Source organism: Lepisosteus platostomus, chromosome 21, assembly GCF_059453375.1.
Source record: "Lepisosteus platostomus isolate fLepPlt1 chromosome 21, fLepPlt1.hap1, whole genome shotgun sequence".
Taxonomy (NCBI): Eukaryota; Metazoa; Chordata; class Actinopteri; order Semionotiformes; family Lepisosteidae; genus Lepisosteus; species Lepisosteus platostomus.
Window position 1 is genome coordinate 17,399,406 of NC_142631.1, and position 27,697 is coordinate 17,427,102.

At 47.2% G+C, this 27,697-nt stretch overlaps 1 protein-coding gene across 6 annotated transcripts; it reads right to left on the bottom strand.

Moving 5' to 3' along the window:
- Positions 1–46: 46 nt before the first annotated feature.
- On the bottom strand, positions 47–26,099 carry LOC148644134 (hamartin-like). Of its 6 annotated transcripts, XM_088614779.1 has the most exons (23): positions 25,819–26,099; positions 24,331–24,391; positions 20,035–20,263; positions 19,702–19,805; positions 16,813–16,965; positions 16,546–16,690; positions 16,050–16,204; positions 15,734–15,807; positions 15,430–15,608; positions 14,562–14,677; positions 13,350–13,485; positions 12,600–12,718; positions 12,170–12,263; positions 11,572–11,673; positions 9,977–10,562; positions 9,254–9,324; positions 7,827–7,993; positions 6,813–6,995; positions 6,504–6,614; positions 6,022–6,144; positions 5,482–5,669; positions 4,520–4,699; positions 47–3,628 (listed from the first exon to the last, which is right to left on the bottom strand). In XM_088614779.1, exons 3-23 carry the CDS (start codon positions 20,141–20,143, stop codon positions 3,139–3,141), a joined length of 3,585 nt encoding a protein of 1,194 aa, XP_088470905.1. In that variant the 5' UTR covers positions 20,144–20,263; positions 24,331–24,391; positions 25,819–26,099; the 3' UTR covers positions 47–3,138. The 6 variants fall into 6 exon arrangements, with proteins under 6 accessions (XP_088470905.1, XP_088470910.1, XP_088470907.1 ...); XM_088614784.1 differs by lacking the exon at positions 24,331–24,391 and having other exon boundaries at positions 9,281–9,324; positions 12,600–12,715; XM_088614781.1 differs by lacking the exon at positions 24,331–24,391 and having other exon boundaries at positions 12,600–12,715.
- Positions 26,100–27,697: the final 1,598 nt, after the last annotated feature.

The window sequence follows — 27,697 nt, forward strand, 5'->3', positions numbered from 1 at the left end:
AAATAAGGTCATGTAAGAAAAATAATGGAAAACAAGCTCTGAAATCTGTAGTGCAAAACATTGAAGACAAGTTTATTTTTATTCATTTTTTTGTTCACAGTTAAACACGAGCAACTGCTTTTAAGTACTTTTTCCGTTTTCACAACATTCTTTTCAAAAAGAAGTCCCTCTTGATTCCACCCTTTCAGTCTCGCTCAGATTGTACCATACTATAGAGTCTCTTTGTACGTCGTATTTCCTATTATTGGCATTTAAAGTGGATTGTTGTACATGCTTAGGATAGCAAGGCAGACTGGATAACAGCAGAAACGTTCAGCGGACAACAGGATTTGTATTAAAGAACAACAGTATTCACCGATTATGCAACACATAACTGCTTCTCCAAATAGCATCAGACATGAATACCATCCTTTAACACTTCCAGATCCAGTATCAGAGAGAAAGAAAACAATGACAGCTTCCGAACGGTTTTGGACTTACCACAGAAACTTCTAAGCTAGAGCTTTTTCAGTTAAAAAAAAAAATCAAGTGGAACAAAAACATTTTTTTCTATTTCCAAACAGATTTTTGTTCCCAGCAATTGCTAAATATTACCACCCTAATGTTCAGTCCCAGTGTAGCACTGTCTTGCAACCAGATACTAACTGCAGGGAATGGCCAAGTTTATCAGGTAGGGGCTGCAGACAGTGGCACCAGGCCTAAAACCTTTGTTTTTCCACAGTATAACCAAGTACGATTTTATCATCATCATCCCGAATGTAACTTTGGCCTTTCCTTCTCTACAACACTCCTTCTGGGAGTGTTTTAAAACGCTGACACAGCAGAAAAGGCACCTCTTCCTTCTTATACCAGCTGCACACTCAGGTTACAGTGGCACCGTAGAAAACCCTGCCGTCAGAACATAAAAAGGGTCTCAAAAGATTCGACGCTTGACATTGAATCCCAAATATCAAGGTCTTGTGGCAAATCGACACTGGCTCAACGTGACGGAAAAGTACGAAACAACATTTTTCCTACAGATGCCGAAGCTGTGGGGTATGGAGATGGTACTGGTGAAGTTTCACAGTGGAGATGGCCCAGGGCCATATGCCATATGTAAAGTTAAAAGGGTAGTGTTAAAGTTGTTGCACCCAGAAGAACTCCCAGGTGAAAGACAGCAGCATCCTACGAGCAAGAGTACTGCTGAATGGCTACCGTTTATGCTCATTTAGCTTTTTAGTGACCATCAAGATCGTAGTTGTAGTTCACCCTCCTCATGTCCATCCAAAAGTGCATACAAACAGTGACAGGTGCATCTGTACTTATTAGCTTATAAATTCCAAGACTCACGGCACAGGTTAACAAAATGAAACCATATTTCCTTGGAACAGATCCAGAAAAAAAACCCCAGTACATCCCTAATCCCGCTAAAACTTTGTGGGCATTTCCATCTATAATGGTCGCATCATAAGAAATCTGGAAAAACTGCAAGATCTTTCCCACTGGATTTAAAACCATAATTAAGTAACAACAGGAGATTTGATCAGTGAGGTGGAAATGGCTTACAATGGTCAGTTAAGTGCAGGCTGAAGTGTAAAGAGGAAGAGATTCCTTCTAAGTAATGACTCAAATAACTGTAATATCAACATTTCTAGTTTGTTTTCTAGGATTTGAACAGAGGGGGGGTCATTATTTTAAAAATTCCCCCCTCATAGGAGAACACCTGATAAATAAAACTTGTGAATAAATTAATAAATTTCATTAGTATACGAGTTTAAACTGATTTTTCTGGTTATTCCATAATTTTCATTAAATTGCGCAATTTAAAAAAAAGAACATGCATAACTTTCGTCGTGTTGAAGACGTGGAGACAAACTTTACACAAAATTTCATTTTAAATTCACATTTGAAATGAACTCTTAAGGTGATGCACGTTAGTAAAGTAGCACTGAAAGAATAAGAGCAGAATATTTTGAAAAATGACCAAAAATGTTATGCTATTCTAGGTACAGCCTTCAGTCCATGTTAAAAGGTCGTGCCGCCAAGTTCAATAGATGCTCTTACCAATATTTATAAAAATATTGGTCCTTTTGTTATTCCCGGTCCTGCCAACTCGGGTCCATCTATAATGTATTCTACCTGGATAACCTTAAAACCTGCTTAAAAAAAGAGCCAAGCCACATCTTATTCGACTGGAATACCGGGTTATACATCAGCCTGACTGTATGGTCAGACTAGAATGAAGTATGAATGATGAGGTGAAAGATTAACCCATAAAGAAGGTAGGGGAAAAACGAACGTTCATGTTAAAATATGCAGATAAAGCGAGGCAGAATAAGGAAAAAAAAAAAAACATAACTTCTGCTTGGTTTCGGGAGCGCCGGAATTTTGCTTTACTTGACCACATCACCTGGTGCCACTGTGGATTCGCGTAATTATCACTTTACAAACCGCCAAACTACCGGATCTCCACTCCCCCTCCTGGGGCTTCCGGGAAGGAACCAGTCCCGGACCGACAGAGCGGCACGAGCTCCGGGACCGAGGGGGAGCAGGGACCCTGCAGTCACCCCGACAGCTGTCACTGCACCCGTCTGGCTGGAGGAAACTGCAGTCAAACCCTGCTGCAAGCCTGGAAGTAGGCATCTTGAAAAACACGCAACCCAGATCTGGTCTTGCTTGCCGTCACCCAAGAGATCAACAGGCTCTCGGCACACTGCTCCAGCGCCCAGAACGTTGAGCATTTCATCGCTGGACGTCTTTGTCCAAGGATTGACTTTTTTTCTTCCTCGCTTATAATACTTTTTTTTAAACGACAGCCAAACGTGCAGAGTTCCTTCTCACCTTGACCGGCAGCTGCCCTGCGCCCTTACCCTCGACGCTGGACTGAGAAGCCGTCTTTTAAAAAAAAAAACGAAGAAGAAACCCAGCCCCACAATCCCCCCCCGCCCCCGGCAGCCCTGACCTCAGATTGGCCACCACGCCGAGGAGGAGGGCAAAGTGCAGCAAGCGGACTGGCGAGGGGCTGTAGGGGAAACAACAAAACGAGAGGAGCCGAGGAAATCAATCTGAAGTGGAGGCTCAAATCCTGCTGTCCACTCGAGGAATGAGAATAATAACACTGGGCTTTGCTTTTTTTTTTCCTCTCTCCTCCCGAGCTCCTTAGCTGTGCTCATGATGCGCTTCGTTATAGTCCATGATCCGCAGCTGCTGCTGCCTCTGCTGCGCGCCGCTGCCCTCCGGCGGGCGGGGCGGCTCGGGGGGGGGCGCGGCGCCCGCGGCGCCCGCGGGCTCCACGCACTGCTCAGTCTTGAGCGCCTGGGACAGGCCCGCCAGGCGGGGGGGCTCCTCGTCGCACTGGCTCTCGCTCTTGTTGCGGAACAGCTCGCGGGCCCGCATGCCCAGGAAGCTCTTGGCGGTGGGGTAGGAGCCCACCGTGAGCGGGGCGTGGCCGGGCGCGGGCGGGGGCTCCAGCAGGACCAGGGGGGGGTCACGGCTGCCGTTCACGGAGCCGCCGTGCCCTGCCGGCAGGGAAGGCGGGGGCTGGCCGGGCGATAAAGTGCTGCCGTTGCCCTTTGGGCAGTCAGTCTGGCTGCCCGTACTGTCACGGGGGGCCGCCTGCCTTGGTGACCCCGAGCTGGCGCCGTCCGTCCTACGACAGGAAACAAGGAAGCACGGGCGTCAGCACGCAAATCAATGTCCGCTACCGCGCCACGGTGCTGCCCAATCCGACACATACAGGGCACGTTTCCGCTTTGCTACGGGCGACAGCGATTTTGGCCTAAAGCAGAGCAGTGTGTGCCAATCTCTCCTTTACAGCGCGAACAAGGACTCGACATGGAGCACGCAGCGTCACGCCGACTTCAACGCAGCGTCTTTAGACTCAACAAACATAATAGCAGGAAAATCACAAGGAAAACTGGACATTAGTTACTTCATCACTGGTCATCTCCAATAAGATTTAAGTAAAATACTGATTTCCTTTCAACTGTCAACGGTGTTATTTGCCAGATTTGCATTTCCTGTTGTTTGTTTACTATGCCTTTAGAAAATAAGGGTGAAGTGTCCATTCTGGCACTAAAAGTACCAGAAGCACAAGTAAAGATGTGGTGTCAGAGCTGTGTACTCTGCTACATTTGTGCCACGGTGCACCAGAAAGTACTGCCTTAAAGTAACCAGCTACAGTTAAGACATTGCAAAGCTTTCACACTGAAACTCCAGGTCTTGACTATTCAATTAATTTAGATACTAGACATTATAATACAGCCAAGACAGGACAAAGTGCAAATAGTGCAGTACCTTAAAGTGCAGGTGCTAATTTGAGCTGTTTAAGATGCGGACTGCTTGGGGGAAGAAACTGTTTCTGAATCTACTGGTCAGTGCTCCGACACTGCGATACCTCCTACCAGAACCCAGGTGTGAAAGCAGATCGTGGCCAGGGTGAATTGGGCCCCGAAGCATAGCTCGAGCCCGGTCTGCGAAGTGCTCTGGCGCTCGGCAGCGAAAGGTGCTCCAGCGTTTGCGTTTCCAGCGGCCCCCCTACCTGGAGTCGGTGGGCTTGCACGGCTCAGTGGCGCCCCCTGCTGCTGCTGCTGCTGCACCGGCACCCGCGACAGCGTCCTCCTTCTCCAGGCGGCTGTACAGCTCGAGCAGCTCCGTCTGCAGCGCCTGCGTGACCTGCCGCTGGGCCTGGTACCTGCTCTGGGACGCCTGCAGCTCCCCCCTGCACACACACCAGGCAACTCAGCTCAAAGGCAAAACGGCAGTCCCCTTGCAAACATCAGTCACACGTCAGGTCAACGCATTTTAACTACTAATTGGTTACTAACGGTGTTATAAATAGGTTTACTAACTATTCCATATCCCTCACCATAAGTTCAGGCTATCATACAGGACACCCAAAGAAGGTTCCACAGCCGAAACGTTGCATTTTCTTTCTTTTCAGCATGGAATAACCTATTACTTGTATCGTACAGGAATACAGTTTTGCTGCCAAAATCCAATGAAGCTACAATAAACTTTGCTTTTTATTACATTACACCCTATACACTTCACAAGTGCGCACGACTGCCCTCATTCTAGAGCAGTGGGTCCCAGCCCCGGCCCTGGTGACTTACACACACCTGCTGTCGAGCCCTTCACAATCACATTCGTTTAGACTGTTTGCTCCCAGCTCTTCAGCGTGTCGGAGCTTTAACCTTTGCATTCTTTAAAATGTAAAAAAAAAAATCCCAAACCTGCAACTAGGAACAAAACGCAAAAATTCAATTCAAGCAACTTCTTCGATCAAGTAAGGCTTCAGTTATCCAACGAAGGTGGGACTGGAATGAAGACCAGCAGGCGTGTGGGTCACCAGGAGTACGACTGCTCCAGGCAAGGAGATGTTTAACACCGTTACTCTAAATTCCCAGCCCTATGGGTATCAAACCATTTCGGTAGGACGCCACTGCACCAACGTCTTTAGTGTGACAAGAAGACCGCTCTCGGTGCGGGCTGTGCCCCTACTTGGCCTGGCTCTTGACGTCCTCCAGGAATTTCTTCTGCTCCACGATGAGGTGCTCCTTCTTGGTGAGCTGGGACTCGAGCTCCCCGATGCGGTACTGGGCGGCCTCCAGCCTCTGGCCCTGCTGCACCAGGCTCTGCCGGAGTCTCTCCAGCTCCTTCCCGTAGGAGGCCCGTATCATGTCCACCTCCTGGCACACAGCACACACGCACAAGAGGAGGGGGATCACAAGCCCGCGCTGCCTACTGTGTCGACTGTGCTTAAGACTACGCGGGGGGGGGATTTAAATACATGCCAGATAGCTAGAATCAAACTTTAGGCTAGACCCGAGTGTGAAAACCTGAACACAGCTCATCCTCGCCAGATTTTGGACCCAGGTGAGAGAGGTGCAAAAAGCAAGCAATTTTCAGTGCAGTCAGAAAACAGCTGCCTTTGCAGGCTTGAGCACCTTACTCAGCTCATGCGATTCTTGGTGGCTAACGTTACCCCGGCTGCCTCTACCGATCCGACAAGATGCCAGCTGCCGAGAGGTGCGCCCCTACCTTGCTGGGGTCGGGGCTGGAGTGCTGCAGCTCCTCCATGGCCAGCTTGTTGACCTCGCCCACCAGCAGCAGCTGTTTGTTAAGAAACTCCATCTGCCCCTGGATGGTTTCGCTATTGTTGAGCTGAAAATACAGAAAAGAGAGAGTCAAATCTGGACTCATTCTTTATTCCACCTGCATAGGAAAAAAAAACCCAAAACGATCTCTGTGCCAAACCCTCAAAATGAGAAAGGTAAAAACTGTTATAAAAGAACTTGTCATTTATATTCATCAAAGTTGCCACACAACACATCAGCTGAGTTTAAATCTTATCTAATGTCAAATCGGCACCTCAAGAACAGAGGGTTACATTATTTGTTTCCATGGGTGAATCTTTAGAGCCATCTCACGTGATCCGTTTTTCAATCCCCACTCCTCCTGTAACAAAGATCACCAAATTATCTCCTTTAGGACCTTCAGGATCCACACAAGAGGGCCTGTACCTTGACAGAGAGCTGGTTAAGCAGGTGTCCCGTGTTGCAGACTTTGTTGTTGGCCTTTTGCAGTTCTGCCTCCAGCTCCCCCACCTTCTTCTGGCACTCCTGCAGTTTACTCTGGAACAAGCGCCGAGACCCCGGAGAGAACAAACGCACATTAATCTTGAGGCTATAAAACGGCACCAGTGCACTGGTCTCAGAAAGACCTGCTGGTTTCTTCCACTGATCTCAAACATATTTTCTCAAGAGTTTTGCCAGTACTCTTAAATCCACTCCAAGCCCCGAGCTACGTGCGCCCAGGCCCCCGGCTCGAACCTGCAGCTCCTGGTTCTTGGTGTGGTACTCGCTGCAGCCCTGCTGCAGCTGCCTGATCTGGCCGCTCAGCCGCGTCACCGCGGTCTCCCGGTCCTCCAGAAGCCGCTGGTACTTGCTCTGCTCCTTCTGCAGGCTGTCCTTCAGGCACTGGATGTCCACCTCCTGCAGGCTCAGCTGGTCCTTCTGCAGCGGTTGGAGAAGGATGGAGGCGTAAGTCACCTTTGGGATACGTTATCAAACACGCTCCATGTCACGCTTGCTTACTGTACAACATTCAAAAGAATGAGCTGAAAGCTGTCGACCGCTCTGCCAAAGTTAGCGCACAAATTAACACTCTGCAAAAATCAGTATGAATAATGAAACATACCATTAAATAGCTAGACTATGCTTTTATACAGGAAACTCTTGAGTAATTACAGTTGGGGAGTGCCCAAATGTTTAATTCTGTGGGAATTTCTTGAAGAGACAAAAAACAACTCTACAACGATCAGCTGGATTCATTTCCCACCCCCCCGAGATCTTCCTCCCTGGCCTGCAAATGACACTTAACCCACAGGCAGCGCTCAAGGGGCATGGCGCGGTGGCCCTCTCCACTGCCCACTGAGAAACGGAGCGTTGCGGCCGGACCTGATGCGCTAATTCCATTGCTTTGCAGCTGTGCAGGGCCAGCCCTTGACAACAAAGATGTATGAGCTTGCGATCACGTGATATTACGCCTAGGAGCTTTTTTTCCTCCCCCCACACAAAACGTTTGCACAGAATCTGGCCGAGGCCCTGCAGCAGGCAGTCAGGGATGTTCATTACACATCAGATGACCAGCACGACATCAGCAGACATTACACACAGTGCACAGTCTGTATAAAGGCCCTTTTTGGAAATGGGGTATTTTCTTTCATTTTTCTGTAGCGGGCCACGCACGGGTACAGAAAAGCAGGAGTGTGCGTGTGCGTGTCAAACGCCGAAACCGTGCTCCCTGCGGACCGCCGGCGAGGGGGGTGGGGTGGGGGGCGTTACCATGGCGGTGTTCTGCTCCTCCAGCGCGGTGGCGTTGATGATGCGCCGCAGCAGGCGCCGGTTGCGGATGGCGTGCTGCTCCCTCTTGTAGCGCTCGTACAGCAGCTGGTTGTGCAGCAGGAGCAGCTGGCTGCGCAGGGTGTGCAGCTCGTCCAGCGGCGCCGAGCCTGCGGGGGGGGGGAAGGACAGCGAGCTCTTCAGAGGAGAGACCCCCGCTACCGGTTTTATCTCCCTCCCCCCCCACCATCAATGGAAGACAGGGCTGGAGGAAGTTAAACAATGGGAGATTCCCCAGTTATGAATATTCTCAAACCCACTTGTTTTATGCATTTCCCCCCATCACATAAATGGGGTCCCCACACCAAAAACAACACTTTGTAACCAGCCAAGCAGTACAGTTAAATCCCAAATTCCTCCAGTATCATTGCGCCAGACACGCCAGTTTCACAGAACAGAAGCGAGCGAGTTGTACACTGTTACACATGCTGTGGCACTGGCTGATCCCCACCCCCAGCCACATGAAAGCACTCAAACACACACTGTTCGGTAATTAGCATTAATGTCCCATGGCCTCCAAATTTTACATCCTCATCATTGCCTACTGCCAAGAAACTAGTTCTGCTGGCAACTCGCAAGGGAAGGGAAATACTGCTCCGTTCGGACGCAGTTGAGGCAGAGGGCAAACTCGTTGAAGAATACAGCTTATTCTCGGGACTTTGTAGGACTGAGCATCCCCTCTCAGAAATGACTTAATCGTTTGCCGATTCTTCTGCGTTTTGGTGCATGGTCCTGTGATCTAATTCCACCTTCAACTATAGCTGTTGAATATTTTCTGTCCTGCCCCAAGAATGTAGAAAATGTATTACTGGAATTACACAATCATATCCAGGAGGCTAAGTATTTGTTAATGAAGACCTGCACGTTTGTTTCCAATGTTATTAATATCTTTCTGTGCATTTTCACCCTTAGAGATGTGGTGAAATACACAATACTGTTTTTATTGAAAATGGTTTTATTACAGAATTAACTTGAAGCCCAACCCATTCTGTAAAAAAAACAGATTTTACTGTACTTTGCAAGGACATGAGGACATAAAATGTGAATTCACAAGAGATGGTGGCATCTTCTCCCGAGTACAAGTAGTCAGGGAAAACAGTGAGTTTAAAACTCTAGAGTTTGTTCAGTTATGGGCTTAAATGTTCCTTTTAATATTTAGCTCAATATATAAATCATTAAATGAGCTATAAATCATTAAATGCTGATTAGAAACAGATTCAGATTCAAACAGAATAACCACATTCATTTTCAAAGGTGTTTAACCAATTACATCTGTAATGGGATCCACATCTAGAAATAATGGAACTCTCAAAATTCCTGCACTGCTCGGGTTTAAACCTAGAATTAATCTTTCACTGATTTTGTAATACCTTTTGTTTTAATACCCTGTTGTTTACCTCCAAAGTGCGTCCAGTCAGCCGACTTCGTTGGCAAAGGTAGCCTGTAGCAAAACAAACAACCGGTTAAGGAGGGAGCAGGGAGGAGGGAACATTCATACAATTTAACTCTTGTATAGAATCCTTTACACTCAGCTAGCTAAGGAACGCTATATCAGCTCCTGAGAATGCCACACAGCCTCTTGGCTTTCCTAAATCAAAAGGCAAAGGTACATTATTCCACAAAACCTCCAGTTGCTGTTTCCTGGCACGTACTGTACAGCGTGGGAGTCAGCACACAATGGGGGCAGCAGATCCAGATTCCGAGCACTCCAAGCAAGCATGTCACAAACCCCAATCAAAACCGCGCAGAGGGCTTTTAAGCACTACATTTCCGGTGCCCTTTGACAGCTCTTCCCAGCGCTAAAACCTATGTGCAACTTTGCCAGCGACGGAAAAATAAATCCTCAAAAAGGTCTGCCGATGAAGACGGCACACTGGGAGTGTCAAGCTCTAAAAAAAAAAAAGAAAGCTGCAAAAACACCGGTACTTAATTTGACGGCACGTGCTGCATGATCACAAACGATCTGGTTTTCTGGGCAGCAGCCGGCGTAAACGCATCTCCCTTCCAACGGACACGTCGTCTTCCCTCTTGCAACGGGCGTCCGTCCCCCGTTTGGGCAGCCCTGCAGGGCGCCGGGCGCGGGGGGCACTCACCTCTTGAGCACCTCGTCGTGCGCGTCGCTGCCCTGCTGTATGAGGCGGTCCAGCACCTCCAGCGGGGACGTCGTGGACGCGGCGCCCTCCCCCACGTCCTCGTCCCCCAGCCCCTCAGCCCCGGCCCTCCACGCCGCCTCCGCCGTCTTCTTGCCCACGAACAGCGAGGCGGCCTTGGGCAGCGCCAGGTCGAACAGGCTCTCGTAGGGCAGGGGCTGGAGCTTGTAAGGGCTGGGCGACAGCAGGCCGTACTTGCCGGGAGCCTCCCCCGGCGCGGGGGCGGAGGGGCTCCTGGGGGGCTGCCCCCGCGCGGCGTGGTCGATGGGGGTGAACACGGCCTGGAAGCCGCAGGGCTGCTCCAGCCCGTAGGGAACCCTGCCCCCCCGCGGCCCCGCTCTGTCAGGGGTGGACACGGCGTTGTGGGGGTCGGAGCTCAGGCTGCAGCTGGGGGCCAGGGGCAGGGCCTTCTTCTGGCTCCCCGTCAGGGTCTCGGTGGTGCGATAGAAAGGGGAGTCGAACCCCCCGCGGGGGCCTGAGGCCTCTCGCTCGTCCGCGGCGATATTCAAGAGCTCCTCCGCGATAGCGTCTGGAAGGCGACAAGGGAGCGAGGGGAGCGTCAAGAAGGCAGAGAGGGAGCAAATCGTCCCACTTGTGTTGCACGGCCAACGGTAATCCATCTCCCAAGCCACCCTCTCAATGCATGGCATTGTTGACGAGCATCTTCTAGCAGAAAAAGCTCATCCCCATTACAGCCAAAAACAACAAAATGCATTGTTACCCTATAGCACACAACCCTGGAGAAAACAGAGAAGTTCCTAATCACAAATGTGCTGTACTGACTGTGCTAAGCTGCTGTTGCACTGCAATTTCCCTCACGGGATCAATAAAGCATCTATCTAAATACTTGGGAAATCTTTTTTTAACCAAACTGGAAATGTATTGGGTCTTTGTGCTGGGATCATAAGGTTTATGTAGCAGCACATCATTGACACAACCAGGCAGAGAATGCACAAGCCAACATGATTGGTCTAAATGGCTTAAAAACAAACAGATGCAAATTCCACTTTCTCAGAATGTAAAAATGCTCTTTTCTTTAGTTTAGAGATTTAAGCGAGCAAGCCGTTTTAAGGCGCTGAATTCTTTTCATTTTTCTTAGAAATAAAATTATATTTTTCTAAATTATTTTGTATTTCTCTTTGAGGCTGAAGTGCATTTCTAAATGCAGATGAATATACATCAAGCAGGAATAAGAACCATTCTAATACAGAACATTTAAAGACCCTTACCGTAACAGAAAAGGCTTTTAGTCAAATGAAAGTTTTGAAGTGGTTGTACAAATATGTATTACTAGATGTTCTAACAAGCTTCTACATGATCATTAAATCATTTACATATCAACAAAAAAAAAATGCAGACAGGAGATTTTGGTGTAGGCCATTTCTTAAACCATTTTATATGCAGGGAACAATTTTATCCTTCGAAATGCTGAAAGAAACTCATATCAGCCAGACCCACACTGGCGAGAGATGTGCTGCTGTGCGGGAGGATACAAACTGCACTCGGTGCATAGGGCAGCAGAACTGGGCAAAACCCACCTTCATCTCGCTCCTTCTCCATCCTCTCCTGCTGCTCCAGCTGCTTGATGAGCCCAGGCAGCTCCGTTAGTGTGACGGTCATCGCGTTCTCGCCCCCGGCGTCTGCGCGCAACGACAACAGGCAGGACGTCAGCGCTCATCGCCCCCGTCAGTCGCTGCCCGCACCACGCAGGCCAGAAGACCACCCCAAAACAAACTGGGCCGCACAACACTCCCGAGAGAATTAGAAAACATGAACTCGGTTTCCTTCAAGACCAACTGAGCTTAAGCACAGATCACACAAGGCGCTTAGAAAGTTAGCTGACAAGTATAGATGGTGAAAAATGTGCACAGTGGAGCAGTGAAATTGACTATTCATACAAGTTTACCCAAAGGAAACGGAAACCCAGGAATTGCTCAATGTGTCCATCACACTTTTCACAGTAAAACACCTAGAACGGCCAACGCCCTCAGTGTAATCCTGTAAAAGGGACTTACTTTATGTACACTGAATACTTTTGTGATCAAAACAAAATAAAATCGGGTCCAAGACTCAGCACAAAGAAAAAATCAGTCAACACCTTTTTCGGTGGAGAACAATCATCGAGATCCCACTGACCTTGGCTATTGGCAACATCCGCGCCTTCTTTCTCGGACTCCCGGACCGGCGCCTGCCTCACCAGCCCAGGCTTCGATGCTTCCGGTTTACCATCCTGTGGACAAACCCTCCGATTACCCACACAATCCCACGGAGCAGCCGAGCTCAGCACACAACCCTGAGCTGCAGCTCAGCGCCACTAAGGAAATCAAAAACAGCCATAAAAGCCAACGTCCGCAAAGCATGAAAGCCGTTTAACACCAATGTGCCAATTCTGCAATGAAAACCCTAAAAGAAATATCAAGTGTCCACTCGTAGAAGACTTAAGATATATTAAACCGACAATGCACCCTGCTAAACCGTTGTATACTACCACACACTAGACATGAGCAGCCATAATCGGCAGGCCTACGTGCTCTATAAGAGACAGAAGATGCATGAAGTGCTTTACCTTCTGTGGGGGGCTGGCAGCATGGGAGGGCGGGGCCACGTGCACACAATCATCGCAGAGGGCAGGGGGTGGGGAGCAGGTGGCAGGGGTGGTGGACGGCGTCCCCTTTCCACCAGCTGCTAAACAAGGACAGAGCAAAAAAAAGATCTGCAGTCTCTGGCCCTGGGCAGAACTGGTCTCCTGTTTCCTCAGTCACTTACATTGTTTTATCATTTTTTAGGATTTTTCAAATCAGACAACATCTAAGTGGTTAGCAATGCTGCCTCACAGCGCTGGGGTTCAGTTCTGGACTTTGGCTGCTGTCTGTGTGGAGTTTGTAGGTCCTTCCTGTGTTTGTGTGGATTTCCTCCGGATGCTCCGGTTTCCTCCCACAGTCCAAAGACATGCGGAGAGGTTAATTGGCTTCTGGGAAAATTGGCCCTGGTGTGAGTGAATATATCAGTGTCTGCGTGTGCCCTGTGATGGACTGCCCTCCTGTTCAGGGTGTATCCGGCCTGATGCTCACCAGGATTCTAAAAACCAATGGCTGGATAAAATCAAAGTACAGTGTCTGGGACAGCAATGCAGCGTGTTAATTTAGATGCAGTATGTAAATCTTGCTCAGAGGGCTGACAACTTACATTAGTGATACATATGGGGGGGGTGGCAAACGATTAAAATCAAAACTGGATAAAAAGATTTCAGATGATGAAGCAGGGCGCTCATATACAACATGCACCCTGCTCCTTACATCCTGAACCACGTGCCCACCTGCGGGGGCCTGCGCCCGGCTGGCGAGGTGAGAGGCACTGTGGGATAGCTCCGGGGGGGCGTTGGTGGGCGAGATTCCCCGGGAGGATGGCGGCGTGGTCATTCCGCACACCGAGGAGGGGCTCCAGAAAGGATCCTTCAACACACCGGAGGAATTCACCGTTAAACTGCGACTCGCGTCAAGCTCGGTACTCAAAGATAAGGGCAGAGAACGAGGATAGAAACGGAGCTATAAAAAATACATTTTCCGTTTCCACTATGTTTTAGGAGAGTCAACACATGCAGCTAAGCAATTCTGTGCATTAATATGATAGGAGATGGAGTAGAAAAGAAATCCCTTTTTTTTAGGTTGAACACTACGACAGCAGCCTTTCATTGCCTGGCAACCTATGGTAGGATTGGAGAGTTCAGAGCTCAGATCTACGCTAGAGCGCTCCTCTTCTAGAAAGCACTCTCTCTTCTGAAAGATGCGATCAAGCACACACCCACACACACGGTGAGTCAGAACCACTCGTAACAGGCAGCTCCTTCCTGCCTTTCAAAACTAGGGGCTGATTCATACGTCGGACACAGACTCATCCACGCATCGTTAGCCTTGTACGGTTGGCAGCTGCGCTGCAGAAGGCTCATGGTCTACAAGATGCAAGCGAAAAAATTATCTTTCAGAAGCACTAGGCTGTATAATAAACAGTTAAAAGTACTATTATCCCTTATCTGCTGAACCCCAGTATAAACAACTAGTAATCTCTCAGTCTTCAGGGGGGTCGTTCTTAATTCGTGTTGTTATTCTTCACTACAATCAATTATAAATACAGGGTTATTGATTCAACACTATGCAAAAAAACAATTGAGACGATCATTAAAGATTCCAGTTTTTCAGAAGCTTCTGCAAAGAAGTCCAAAATGTTTCCTGATTACTATGTATAAAACGTTGCTGATAAGTAAGTGACACAAAGTTGCAAAAAAGCATCAAGAGGTGTCACAACATGCAACACGTGGGACTATGGCTCAACACCTAGAAGGGCTTCCAGTTGTTCTTAAAAGCACAGAAGAGAATGAAATGAAAAGATTGGAAAGAAATCAAGAGTGAGAATGGAAATCAGATAAAGACAAAATTGACATGAAGACTGGAAAACACCGGTCTGGATACAATAAAAATCACTGGCCAGACCGAGGGCCCAGCCCAACTGCACTGGCAGGCTGACACGGTACCTGGCTGGCGTCGGGCAGGTGGCGGCACACCTGCGGGCTGTGGTACGGAGGCTGGGTCCCGGAGAGAGGGGGCGCGGCCTGGCGTGGGGTGGAGAAAGAGGCCGAAGACGAGCTCCCTGGAAAAACACACGCACAGCGCAGAGATTCACACCCGACACGCATCAGCGCATACAGACGCCCGAGGTTCTCCAGTCACATGGCAAGTCCCTCTAAGTGTGCAGAAAGGGAGCAGGTAGAGGACTCTGAAATGCACCGAATCAGAAACAGTGGGGCAGGCGTACACGGCTTTGCGGGAACCTGAAGCAGGAGCTATTGTATGGGTACGATTCACAGTTTGCCTTGAGCCTGCCAAGGAAACGAAGGACTGAGAAACTTCTAACCTGCAACTTGGAAAGGTTTACGTGCTTACATTCCAGCGACAGGCCGAGTGCAAAATGAAAACTTCGTAATAAAAAAAAAACTACAGCCCATGGCAGAAGTGAAGAAAGGAAGCCTCTTTTTTTAGTCTAGAACAGTGTAAACTCCAAAGGGGACTTCATGCCAATGATAAAAATCCTCACCAGCACTGAAAACATCAATGCAGGGGGGCTTCTTCAGAGACACATTTGAAACACCAGCTGGGAGTGGTGTGGAAAACACGTGGAAGTGCATTTTAACAAACAAGAAAAGGGAGGCTCGCCTTTACACAAAGGGCTGCGGGGGTGTGGAACAAGCCATGCCGTTGAAGCCGATACCTTAGCTCCCTTGACGAAACGGCTGGATGAGATCACTGGCTCTTCTCTAACTACCGAACTACCACGCAAGAGCCTCCACAGCCCCAGCGGGCCCCCGGGCCAACGCTTACAGAACAGATCAGTCAATGTCTGACCGTAGCTGCTGTGCAGATCGGCGAAGGGGCTGGCAGTGCAGTCGGCGGGCCTGTGCTGCAAGTGCGTGGAGAAGTGCTCAGGCATGGTGGAGTACCCTTCCTCACACGATGCCTCCTTTGGGTCCAGGGACACTTTGGCACATTCGATAACGATGTCATGGACCTCAAACCTTTTCCACCTGCAACACAGAGAGGCACGATCCTCAAGGGGCAGAAGCTCACTCACCATTGACTTTCAAGAAGCTGAAGCAGGCTGAATTCTTCCGACAGGAGGCCAGGCTGCCTGGTGGAAGAACCACATTACCTCGTTGGGTCCAGCTCATGGTCCTTGGTTCCAGTCACCAGCTCGGGATGTATCCGCACGTGTTCCAGCATAGGCTAGGAAGCACAAGCCAAGAACGTCAACTACTGCCCACACAAAAGAACTACACAATCTAGACGTTCGGGCTGCACCGCATAATGAACCTGCTATAAAACACAGAGCTGTGGCTCAGACTATCAATTAATGCTGCTGCCCATTTAACCACAAACCGGGATCTTAAGACCTTTGTTCAGATACTGTCAAGCCATACCATACAGTGCAATATATATTTATGGCAATTCACACAAAAAAGTTCTACCTTTACGACTTCCTCAAAGGTCTCCACATTCTCCTTCATACTGTATTGTGAGCGCAGGTAGGAAACAAAATTGCAGGGGTACATGCCATAAAGGCGGTGGAAGAGAGAATAGACGCTGGCGTGCAAGTGTATCAGGTACACCTCGGTGACATGCCCTGTAACAGAGGAACAGGGTCAGCAGTCACTGGTTCTTCCTACATGACAGCTGCTGAGCAAGGTCATTCAGCTTTCAGGACGCTCGCGAGATCAAGGTGAACGCACAACTGCAAAGTGAGCATCGCTTACTTGTTCTCATAAGGTCCAAACAAGCAAACGTGATCTTACAGTAATATTCCCATTTTTCTTAAACTAGAAACCGCAGGAAAAAAACAAAACAAAACAAGAGCAGTTAACTGAAGACATGTTCTGGTTTCACTTCACTATCTTTCAAGATGGGGCTGCTTATCGGGTCATTTAAAGGCAGATGGGTGTTCAGTCTGCATCCCCAAGCTCTAACCTGGGTTCTTCAGGTTCCAGGCAGCCAGTCGCCCGAAGACATCGAAGAACTCATTCAGGTGCTGCTTGCCAGCCTGCGGGATCATCGGCAGGAGGACGATTAACACCAGCACCCCAGTTATGAGGACGAGGACGTCCGTATCCGTCTGCAAGAGGAAAAGTCGGACAGCGAGACCTGATCAAGAAGGGGGAACTCCCGGGGCTTAAAAAAAACAAAAGCAAAAACCCCAGACGTCCAGCCGCCCTACGCCAGCGAGGGACCTCTTACCTTGAGACACTTGAGCAGGGACAGCAGCAGCGGGGTGCGGGAGATCTTGTGGATCCAGGGCGGCTGTTTCCTGATCACGTGGCCCAGCAGCGTGAGAGTAGGGAAACGGCAGGAGGGCCTGGCCATGCACTCGTTCATCTTGTCGAAGAGGTGCTGCCAACGTCAAACACATCCACTGAACCCCCTCTAAGACCTGCCACTTGATTCAACCCATTCACTTCGCCGCCTACTGTCAAACACGTCGAGCTTGGAACCTCTTCACGGGACCTTTCCCCACAAGCGTCGTTCTCTGCGAATGGCTCACGTCGAGAAAGTTCACTTGTACCGACGAAGGAAAATCAGAAGTCTGTCACCTTAACGTATATTATGAAAAAATACTGCACTGCGTATTTAGGGACAATCGGCACAAAAACCGTACACTGTAGAAAGTGAGAACCAGCTTAGGCTAAATCTTTCAGCCTTCCTCAAAGAAGCTCCACTGATGTGACAGATGTCGGTAGGGCTTGTGCTTCTGTGCATCTGAATTTTCAGAGTGCTTTGGACAAGATATCCCGAGAAGGGGAATGTCACAGCTCTCACAATATTAAACTTTTCTTAACGCTGTCGATGCATGGCAGAGAACACGGTGTCATGTTGCACAGGCAGAGGCCAATAGTAATGGAGAACAGCGACAGAATCACTTAAGGAAAATCGCCAACACTGACTGGAGAGATGGCTTGTTCTTGTCATTAAGATCTCTTACAATCCTCCGCACCCAGGGGACGGAAACTAAAATAAATGGGCAACTCAACACCTTCACAACTGACCTTCTGGCCAGCGGGTGTTGACAGGAGAAAAGAGTGACCCAGCAGCGTCGAGGACAGTGCCGAGATCAAGAAGGATTAAGACGGGAGAGGCAGCACGAGTCGATTGAGGAGATTTAGTAACACGAGAGCAGCTTCGGTGTAGGGTGCCAAATGAAAGCTGGACTGGAGACGGTCAAGTAGTAAGCACTCCAAGAGGAAATTGTAGAGCTGGAACACTAATATTATCTTCTTTTAAAAAAAAGAAGGAATCGATCACCCATTTCTGTTAGACCCACCCTATTAGATCAGCCAACTGGGTGTTTTTCACTGGGGAATGAGAAGGTGTAGACTCAGCCACCTTCAGGCCATTCATCTTGTAAGGCGTGACAAATAACGAACGTTCAGTGCCAACTACCGGAGAGGCACATCCTTCACGGACAGCATCGTGTGCCCGCAAGCTCCTGGCACTGCGCCCATCATTTCCATCACCCTTCCCAACTGGGTCTTTATGTCCCGGCTCCCAGCGACGGCCCCAGCTCCCACGCGGGAACAGGGTTGGAAAGGCTGAAAGGGCCCTCCGTCCCGACCAGCGGGCCACTTATCCCCCGCAGCGACGGGGGGGGGGGGGGGGAGGTGGGCAGGAGCCAGAAGGAGGGGAGGCGCGACATCACCAGGGGCCTGCAGGAGCCCACGCCCCGCCGGAAACCGACCGATTAACCCCAGTCCCACCGCGGAAGCCATGAGGCTCCAGAACGGCGCTGCAGGACAGAGGTAACCCAGGCTCACGCCTGCAGGGGCTGCAGCACAGAGCTCAACCGGTTCAACCAGCACGCGCGCACACAGAATACGACGCCTCACTAGCCATATTAAAACTATTCAATATTTACACACACTCATCACACAGCTTTTGAGAAGCTCCACTCATACCCTCGACAGCGTACTGCATAAAAACAGAAGTCGGCAAGGCAATTCTTTGTTGAATTAGGCTGAAACTACCTGATGATGCAGAAACGCCAGAGGAAAGTGGGGTAATCTGTACTCCTGTGCGGCGAATGAATCAGAGGCCAAAGATAATTCAAGTCATTAAATAACCAAAAATACTAGAATCACAATTCTCTCATTCCTGTGACTAAGGAATGCGTAGTGATTGTTTTTTTCAAATTATACAGCAAGTGGGACAGGGAAACAGCAAGCCAAAAAAAAAGATATTTGAAAACTTTCAGTGCTATTAAAAAAAAATGCACAGGTCTACTGTAAAGACATCATATTGTAATTAGACATACACACAACAAACATTATCCTTTGCATGTGAACACACTGCTCCTTACAGACCCACTCATTGCTATTAGTGCAAAGCCTGCAGGAAAGTTCCATCATCCACCTGTTCATTTCTCAAGTTCAGCACGAAGCTCACAAGGATGAAGACAATTAGAGCCGCTCTTGTGTATGTGCAGGCTGTTCAGCCTTCCCTTCAAGCCTGCTATGTCAACTGTGCAGTATCACAAGAGGCAGGTTCTCTGCCACCGCGTAAGGGCTCATCAACACCCTTAGAGCATAGCTGTACCTTTCCGTCAGTGAATAGTGGAAAGTCAAAGATGGTCTTGGATTAGACTTAATTACACTACAATAGGCACTTGTGTTAAAGATCTGCTTTCACATTTCACGTGCATGACCCGTCACTCTCTAAAATAATCGGATCAGTTTTTAATAATGCTTGCGGACTGTGCCATGGAGATAACGAGAAAGACCTGGCAAAGTACAAGACAACCTGTTTGCAACAATGTCCTATGTCTTTGTGTTACCTTGCAGGAAACACAACTGAGAGGCTATTTTTATCCTCCCCTAGCAACAGCAGCAAATCTGCTGCACAAATGGAGATATAGTTTGAAACTTCCCAATTATTTTCTCTATGAGCCACAGGTCATAATTTAAGAATTACTTGCCATTACAATTTTTTCTGCACATTAAAGCATGCATTGAACCGAATGAAATGAATTAGTTTTCATGTGACAAAACTGAATCTAACGTCAGTGCTGCTAACTTGAGCTTGTGGAGGCAGGGGAGCCCTGGACGTCCCCCTGGAGAGCCTGTCCTGTCCACTCACCTTGTCATGCGGCTCCCTCACAGAGGACAGGATGTGCAAAGCCTGCTGGGAGCTGGTCTCCAGGTAACAATCCACCAGACTGTTCAGGAGGAGAGACCCTCGATCTGTCAGACACACAAAAAAGGCCCCAAACAATTCAATTAAAAGCTGCCCTCTTTTTTTTCCCCCTCTTTCAGAGTAAACAAAAGCACAAAACAGTCAAGCGACTGAGTCTCAAGAATGGAAAAAAAACCCATTCGAACCGGTCGAAGGCACAGACAGGTAGAGATGGACGCAACAAAAACCAAGCAGAAGGCTCTTCGCTGGCACTGTACAAGCCCCAGGCGGGCTGACCTGTTTGGAGGTGCTCATTGATGAGGCCCTTTATCTCCTCCAGCTCCTGGAGGTCGGAGGACTCCAGCAGGGGGAGGAGATCTGCCACGTTGAGCTGCTCTCTGGCCATGTCGTCAGGGAGGATGAGGCTGGAGTCTGCGTCGCCGGCTGTAGGGTCGTCTTACTCAAACCCTTCCGTCCTCCCGGGCAGAACCCCAGAGCCGCCTGCCGATACGATCGCGAGGCTCCGCTACGGAGAGGAGAAGGCAGACCGCAATGAGCACTGACGCACACACCCTCCACGAGGAGCAAGTCCAAAACTGACTGGCAAAAGCACAAGTGACAATGAAACACACCTTCTTATTTTACCCATCATTTCTTATTAGCTCCCTATTGTAACATACTGTCCAAAGAGGACTCCGTAATAATTAAGCAGCCACTAGTGAAACACTAGAATCCTAAGCACATTTCAGTTCCCCTGCTGCTCCTCGCTCTGCTCCGAAAGGAATTCAGATGCTGCTCCTGCTGCACGATAACACAACAACCTGCAGCGAGCCGAACCCCGGACACAGAACACAACAAGACACAACCGCCTTTTAACAGGCATTTGCGCGCTGCTGTGAAAAAGTATTTCAACATCCTGAATCTGTGACAACCTTAGACGCCTACAGCAACACCGTGAGCAGCCACAGATAGTTGAGCTACAGTGGGCTGCACTCATCCTGGACGTTCACGCCAACACTCATTACAGAATGCTCCAGACTCTGGACTCGGTGATGTCCACCTGCACTGCCATTAAAAAAGGCAGGAACTCTGAGAATTTCCTCACTACTTAGAGATGATCACACAGAATGCTAAAACACATGAATATCTGGTGCAAAGATTCTCCAAATGCATTACAAGTAATTGAATCCATATGTGAATTAAACACCTTTACCACCATCCAAAATTTCATTAGGGCTAGACAGCATTTGATAATCTTAAATTTAAGACCTCATTGAGAGAATATTGTGATTTTTTTTTACATACCAACATTATAAACATACCAGGAGCAGAAGTTCAATTAGGATTTTCATTTGCCTGTTTATTGTTTATTCGCAGGGGTAAACAGGATACCTGCACACAGCAGACTCACAGATGCAGAGTCTTAATCTCACTGTGTCCATATCACAGTTTAACAGAAAAAGAAAACAACTCCTGGAACCTTGCTCATAAGAAAATGAAGGACTATCACCAACAACTGTAGCATATTTAATGGCCTCTGTATTCATCACAGCCAAAATGCATCTCATATTGGGCTTACTTAAGCTGTGTACAAAGACGTTAAGTCAACGCAACTAGACCTAAAAGCTTTCATTTAAAATTGAGCACAATGTGCAACCAGATTTGTTTTAATTCATTGTTCAGTCTGAACCAAGCAGCAAACTCTGCAACAAAACTACGTTTATGCTATCACTCTAAGGGATGCAGAAACAACAGCTTCTATCCCAATTACAAGCAAGTCAGTTCTCAAAAACAAACAAGGGAAAGTAAAGTGTCAATACCATTACTTTTATTCGTAATAACTTGTAAGATTTCATTTTGAAATATGAGAATAAATCTCAAGCCAATCAGGTAATTCTGCAAAGTCTGCCTTCTCCTTGACTATGCAGTTTTCTGAAGTGTTACTTAACAGCCTGGACCTCTTTTTCACAAAGCAGCTCCGATATCAACAAAGTACTACCTATAAGTATATTGACATTTGTCTTCAATTAATGGTTAAGTGGTTTATTTGTACTAAACCAAAAGATCATGCAGAATTATAATCCTTCATATAACACAAAAATGTTTAAGCGTATTACAGGCAGAGCACTGCAAAATGTATGCTGTGCTTGGCAAGGTAGAGCACCAGCATGCAAAAGCAATGTTGATTTCTACACATCCTGAGGGACTGAAATCAACATGTTCAAGGAACACGGAGTTCCCTTTCAGCAAATCTGGAATGGAAGCCCATCGAAACCACGTTGGTGATCTACTGAACATCAGCAAAGTGCAAGTCTTTCTAAAAATCGACATGATTACAAGAACAGCAACAGTCACTCATGTTTTTAGCAGGTGTGAAACGGATGCAGCACATCTTCCAAAATCTTGTTACTTAAAACGATTAAGCAACAAATCTTTCTATACTACAGTCAAGTATCCATATTAATACAGATAATCGAGTCTATGGCAATATCAAAACAATGTTTCTTGGATTGCCTGATGAATTGCTGAACTACACCGAACACTATCTTCTTAAGATGTCTTTTAATCTAAAAATTAACCAAAATAATCAAATATTAACTTTAATCAAGAACTGAAATTCCACTCTATAACTGTGCCATCAAAACAGACTTATAAAACACAAAACGGACACTGACTGCAGTAGAGAGCCGACCTTTAAGAGTCACATTGCTTTCGTTTTACTTTAAAAAAAACACTGAAATGTCAAGTCCAACTAAAAACCATAATATTCTGAAACTATAAGTAACAAATACACAATATTTTAATAAAATACTAGTCAAGCACTACTCACAGTTATTCTATCAAAGAGCTTGGAATAAACTTTAGTTTACTTTGCCTTTTCATCTTCTGCAATGTACAAACAACTTTTAAAATGTTTAAAATATTACTTAATACACACCAAATGGCAATCTATTAATTGCCAAATGAGATCAAATGCTGTATTGATAAGGATTTTTTGCCCTAATAGGTTCAGAACTGTCACCACCCATAAATAAATCACTCCTGTGCCCATCTTACACATTTTCACTGAGAAATGTTTTAAACAAACAAATTATGGCAAATTATTTTGGGAGACGGCTGTTGGCACCAAACCATTTTAGAAGGAGAACTCTGTAAACAGTCATATCGACACCAGTACACATTGATGAGCTTGAAGTCTAAAAGGGTTGGTTACTCACCAATTGTTGAGCCCTGCTACCACCCGAAACATACAACCAACACTAGCACCAACACCGGCACCTGACATCATCAAAAAGAGAAAAGCATTTGTCCTCGTTCTGTCCCAACCCCAAAACACAGACTGTTCACCTAGCACTGGGGCGCCGGCCTGGGATTCAATCAGAGCTGTGCCCCAGCTGCAGGGCACGGGGATGACAGACAGGATCAGCTGGAGTGAAACGCGCACACACTTTCCAGGAATACCTTCCTAACCTCGAATAAATAAATCCCCTGGCAAAGCCCCCGGCCACAGCCTTCTTCCCTGTGGGTGGGTGGGTGGGTTTACATTACACCACTGGGACAGCCCCCCAGGGGCAGATGCCCGGGGGTCTCCAGCCCTGGTCCCAGACAGCCCAATCAAGTCATTTTACAGATCATCCCACATCACCTGTCAATTCAAGATGAGGAACACTCGGTCAAGCTATTGACCAATGAAGAAAACGAAGCTTAAACGAAGACCATTCTAGTACTTGAGACTTTACCCATAGAGGATTTTCTGTGAAAAGCCGGGAAACCACAGCTAAAGCTACAGAAGACCTGTCTTTGCCATAGCTTTTAAATCATCTTACGGATTCAAAACACTGCACGGCCTTTTCATGCATCCAATTCCTGGCATGGGCCCCAAAGTATTTCCAACAGAATTTGCAACACTGGTAAAATAAGGAACCTTTAGCATTAAGATTTTTAAAGCAGCAACGGAATATTTCAAATTCCATTAAACGGTGCTCCCACACTTAATGAGAAATTGATTTTATTTATTACTCCTCGATTCTAACACATCTAGCGGAACTTCTACCATGATTTTTTTATTTTTTCTAATGACGGTTCTGGTATGGTATGGGTTCACACACACAAAATTACAGATCCAGCTCAACTTTCCTTTTGGATAACGATGACATCGAAAACAAATCAATATTAATTAAATGTCTGAAGGACATAGAAGAAAGATCAATCATCTCTGATACAACCCTATTTATATACTTTGATATTAATACAAAATCTACACTACATTACACAATTCTAACACAGCTTTCCTAAAAGCAGGATATTGTTCCTAAGGGCAGTACATGCAAAGCTCTAGAGGAGGTGGTAAAGACCAGCTCTAATGCCTACAGTTAGTTCTCATTACTCCGCATGACATGTGCAAGCTTTCTTAAGGGCAGTTTTAAGTTAGTTAAAACCAACACAGGCTCTAGGGTCCTAGTTGAAAACGCTTTGGCCAGGAGATTTATGCTGGAAACCATAAAAGAACACGCCTTAATGTTTTCTTTTTAACAGTAACTGTAAATCCTGTGTGCAAAACCAATTAAATGGTGCAATTCAAAACGCACTAACCTAAAAGGCAGCTAGTACCATTCCAGTCAATCACTCAGGACATCTTGTAAAGAAGCCTTCCCTATCATAACATGGACAAAAAAACACACAGATTTTACACAAACATATTGTATATACAGTAATTCACAATGCTAAAGGCAGAAGATGGATTTCAGCCAGAGAGCATTGTTAGCCTATGTTTTGATGAAAAACAACTAAAAACTCCCTCACTTTATATTGAAAAAGGGGGGTAACACACATAAAATTATTTATCCATCCAAAAGGGTGTCTTTAGCTTCACCATGCATAACTGCAATAAAAAACAAACTCAAACAACATGTTAAACACAAACAATCCTAGCCATTCAACAAAACATGTACACTTAGCTACGTTTAATATACACAGCCTTATTTGCTGTTGGAATATTGCTGAATATATTACATTGTAATCATGTAATAATAATAATAATAATAATAATAATAATAATAATAATAATATATTAAGTTCAATATATTATATTGTAGTAAACCCTAAACGAAAACTACTACATGGTGAAAACGTTCATTGGATCTCAACTGCAAAGCTATTACTCAGTATTACTATAATTAGTGCATTTAAACCCAGTACACACCAGAACAGCAAAACCGCAACAGTCAGGACACACTTAGTTTGAAAACGTTCGAACAGTCAGTCACTTTTCGCGCAGCATGGTAATTAAAAACGTAGAGGTGCTGCTGAAATCTATTTGCACTTGACGACATTTGCACTGCAGTTAATGAACTTCCCGAGCAATGACCCCGTGCTGAAGAGTGTAAACAGCGTATGGAAATAAGACATCCATAATGCAATACTTCATGATACTGTATTGACTGTTTGAGCGCATCAGGACGAAAGTTGTACACTGCACATTATATTAAACTGTAAAATTATCTGATTAAATGTGTACATGCAGTCGAAGCACGTTTGTTGCAGCAGAGAAGTTAAGCATTAATCTGTCCCTTTCCTTATTCAGACCATTAATCTAAAATGATAACATTGCAGTTGAATATTAATTACCTAATACTTCTGTTGCATATGTGATAATGAGCAAGCAAAAAAAAGTTGAATTGTGCACTGCAACTGAAAGTTTGCGCTGATTATTTTATGGGGTTAAGCTTTTTTTGTTCGCCTGACTTCTGTGGAAACGCTGTTTACCGATATCTGAAATGACTAAGGGCGCAAACCACTCAATAAGACAATAATAATTGAGTAAATTCTCTTGAATCCGATTACCTTTTCAGATGAACGCATTAATATCCCGCTCTGGAAATGCATATAAAACACTTATTATGAAGCTGTTTACGGTTCTCATATCGTCTCCTGAAAGGCTTATAAAACTAAGTAGAGCTCTGACAGCGATGACAAAGCACAAGAAGTTAAACAATAAGACACAATTTGCATTCACGGTCTCCTAAAACCTTAAAAGTACTCGTCTATCTTGAAATTCATTAATTAAATGGACCTGTTTACCTCTTAGAGCAGCTCCACTCCACAGGGCGCCGCCATCTTGGACACCTCACGACCCCTCCCTCTCCAATCCTCCTCCGCGGCCGCACAGGCAAAATAATCCCTGGCTCCCCCTTGATTCACCTCTCGCACATCGAGAATCCGCCTAAACCCACATCCCCGCACTCGCTAATATGCGTCACTGGAGGCTCGAGTTTTTATTCACGAAGGTAAGGGTGAAAGGGCGTTTTTCTGCCGAGGCCCTTCCAAAATGTTTGCGGTTTCTCTCCCCCCCCCGCTCAAGGCGGAGTGATGCGCTTGTGTGTGACGCGGCTTTCGCGTGACTCAGGCTGCCCGCGCAGGCGCGTGACTGCTATAAAGGCAGGAGAATGGAGGGGCAGAGTTTGCACAGGGGGCAGATAAGGGCCAGCAGGCTCCGTCAGGGGGCGGGTGAAGGACTGGGTGGCAATTAAGAGAGGCGGTTGGAATCAGCTCACACTTTCTCAGTGGGGCGGGGGGAATAACCTCTTTATGACCCCATTATTGCAGAGCTGAAATCTGCTAAATGCTGATACAGCTCGTGGTCTCCATCGGAGTGGCCATCGCAGATATAATGGCTTTCATCAGAGTTAAGTCTCTTTAACTCTCGTTTTACTGTGCCATTCACCCCGATGGTTTGAAGAACCCGTGTTTCCAATTTTGGGCTCTTGACAAAAACCAGTGAAGTACATCCCAGATGAGCTGTCCATTTCGATAGGGAGAATGTGGCGTGGCAATGCTGTACACCGAAAATCAATTAACTTGGGGCCTCTGCATTTCCAGATCTGATCCAGGGGATCTCTAGACTGGGTCTGAGTGGCCACAACCACTGAGACTTACTCCAGCACACCCAGACCCAGTCTCTGCTGGTTGCCGTCACAGCTCCAGTGCTGATCGATGACCTCATTCGTTAGCTCGCTTGCTCAGGCTACAGCAGGGAGCCCAGTCCTGCTCCTGGAGGGCCGCTGTGTCTAATGTTAATGTTAATGTTTCTTTATTAGCCCTATACAATTTCTTGCATTAGGAATTCGTCTTTTCGCATACCCCAGCTTTTCTCCATGGAGACACAGACACACAGACAGGGAGAAGCTTGGGGTCAGAGCGCAGGGTCAGCCATTGTACGGCGCCCCTGGGGCAGTTAGGGTTAAGGGCCTTGCTCAGGGGCCCAACAGAGTAGGGCCAACCTTCCAGTCACAGGTGCAGATCCTGAGCCACAGAGCCACCGCTCCGTCTGCAGGTGTCTCTGGGCCTCTTTCTATCACGAGCGCTGAAGCCCTGGAGCAGCTGTTATATTGTCACAGTTCCAGCCAGTAGTGGCTTGAATCCGGTCATTAAGAGTCCAGCTAGCAGGGCTTTTTTTAATTTAGGCTGAAATCCTCCCAATGTTTTACCAGCTGTTCTTATGAAATGAATCAATAATTCAACCGTGGGCTCAGAGACGGGGTTACCAGAGACCACAGATAAGTCCGTGATCCCGGGTCCCTGAACCTGTGGAGGACAGGCTTGCCTGCCGGTCTGCTAGATCTCTTTAGCGAGTCTTGCCGAGCGCAAATCCCACGTCTGGTTCAGTCACTGCATCACCTTTTGAAAGATGGATTTTCCACATCACTGGGTCTGTAAATAGTGTGGCCTGATGCCCTCTATTTTATTTTACACAAGGCCTTCCTCTCCAGAACTGCACGGTCTACAGCGACAGTCTAGCCCAGCCTGCCACTCACGTGATCTGTCCATCCAGTTCAGGGCCGCTGGGGGAGCTGGAGCCCATCCTGGCAAGCAACGGGCGCCAGGCAGGGTACCCCCTGGACGAGACGCCAGTCCACCGCAGGGCACACACAGATACAGACACACACTCACACCAGGGCCA

Bases quoted from the DNA above. Each gene is read 5' to 3' on its own strand.
- LOC148644134 (XM_088614778.1), bottom strand. From the start codon at position 20,143: ATGGCCAGAGAGCAGCTCAACGTGGCAGATCTCCTCCCCCTGCTGGAG. The intron at 14,678-15,429 runs GTCAGACATTGA...GTGTTTTTCCAG, and splicing joins CGATCTGCACAGCAGCTACG to GGAGCTCGTCTTCGGCCTCT. The intron at 3,629-4,519 runs GTAGGGGGGCCG...TTCCTGTCGTAG, and splicing joins TGCAAGCCCACCGACTCCAG to GACGGACGGCGCCAGCTCGG.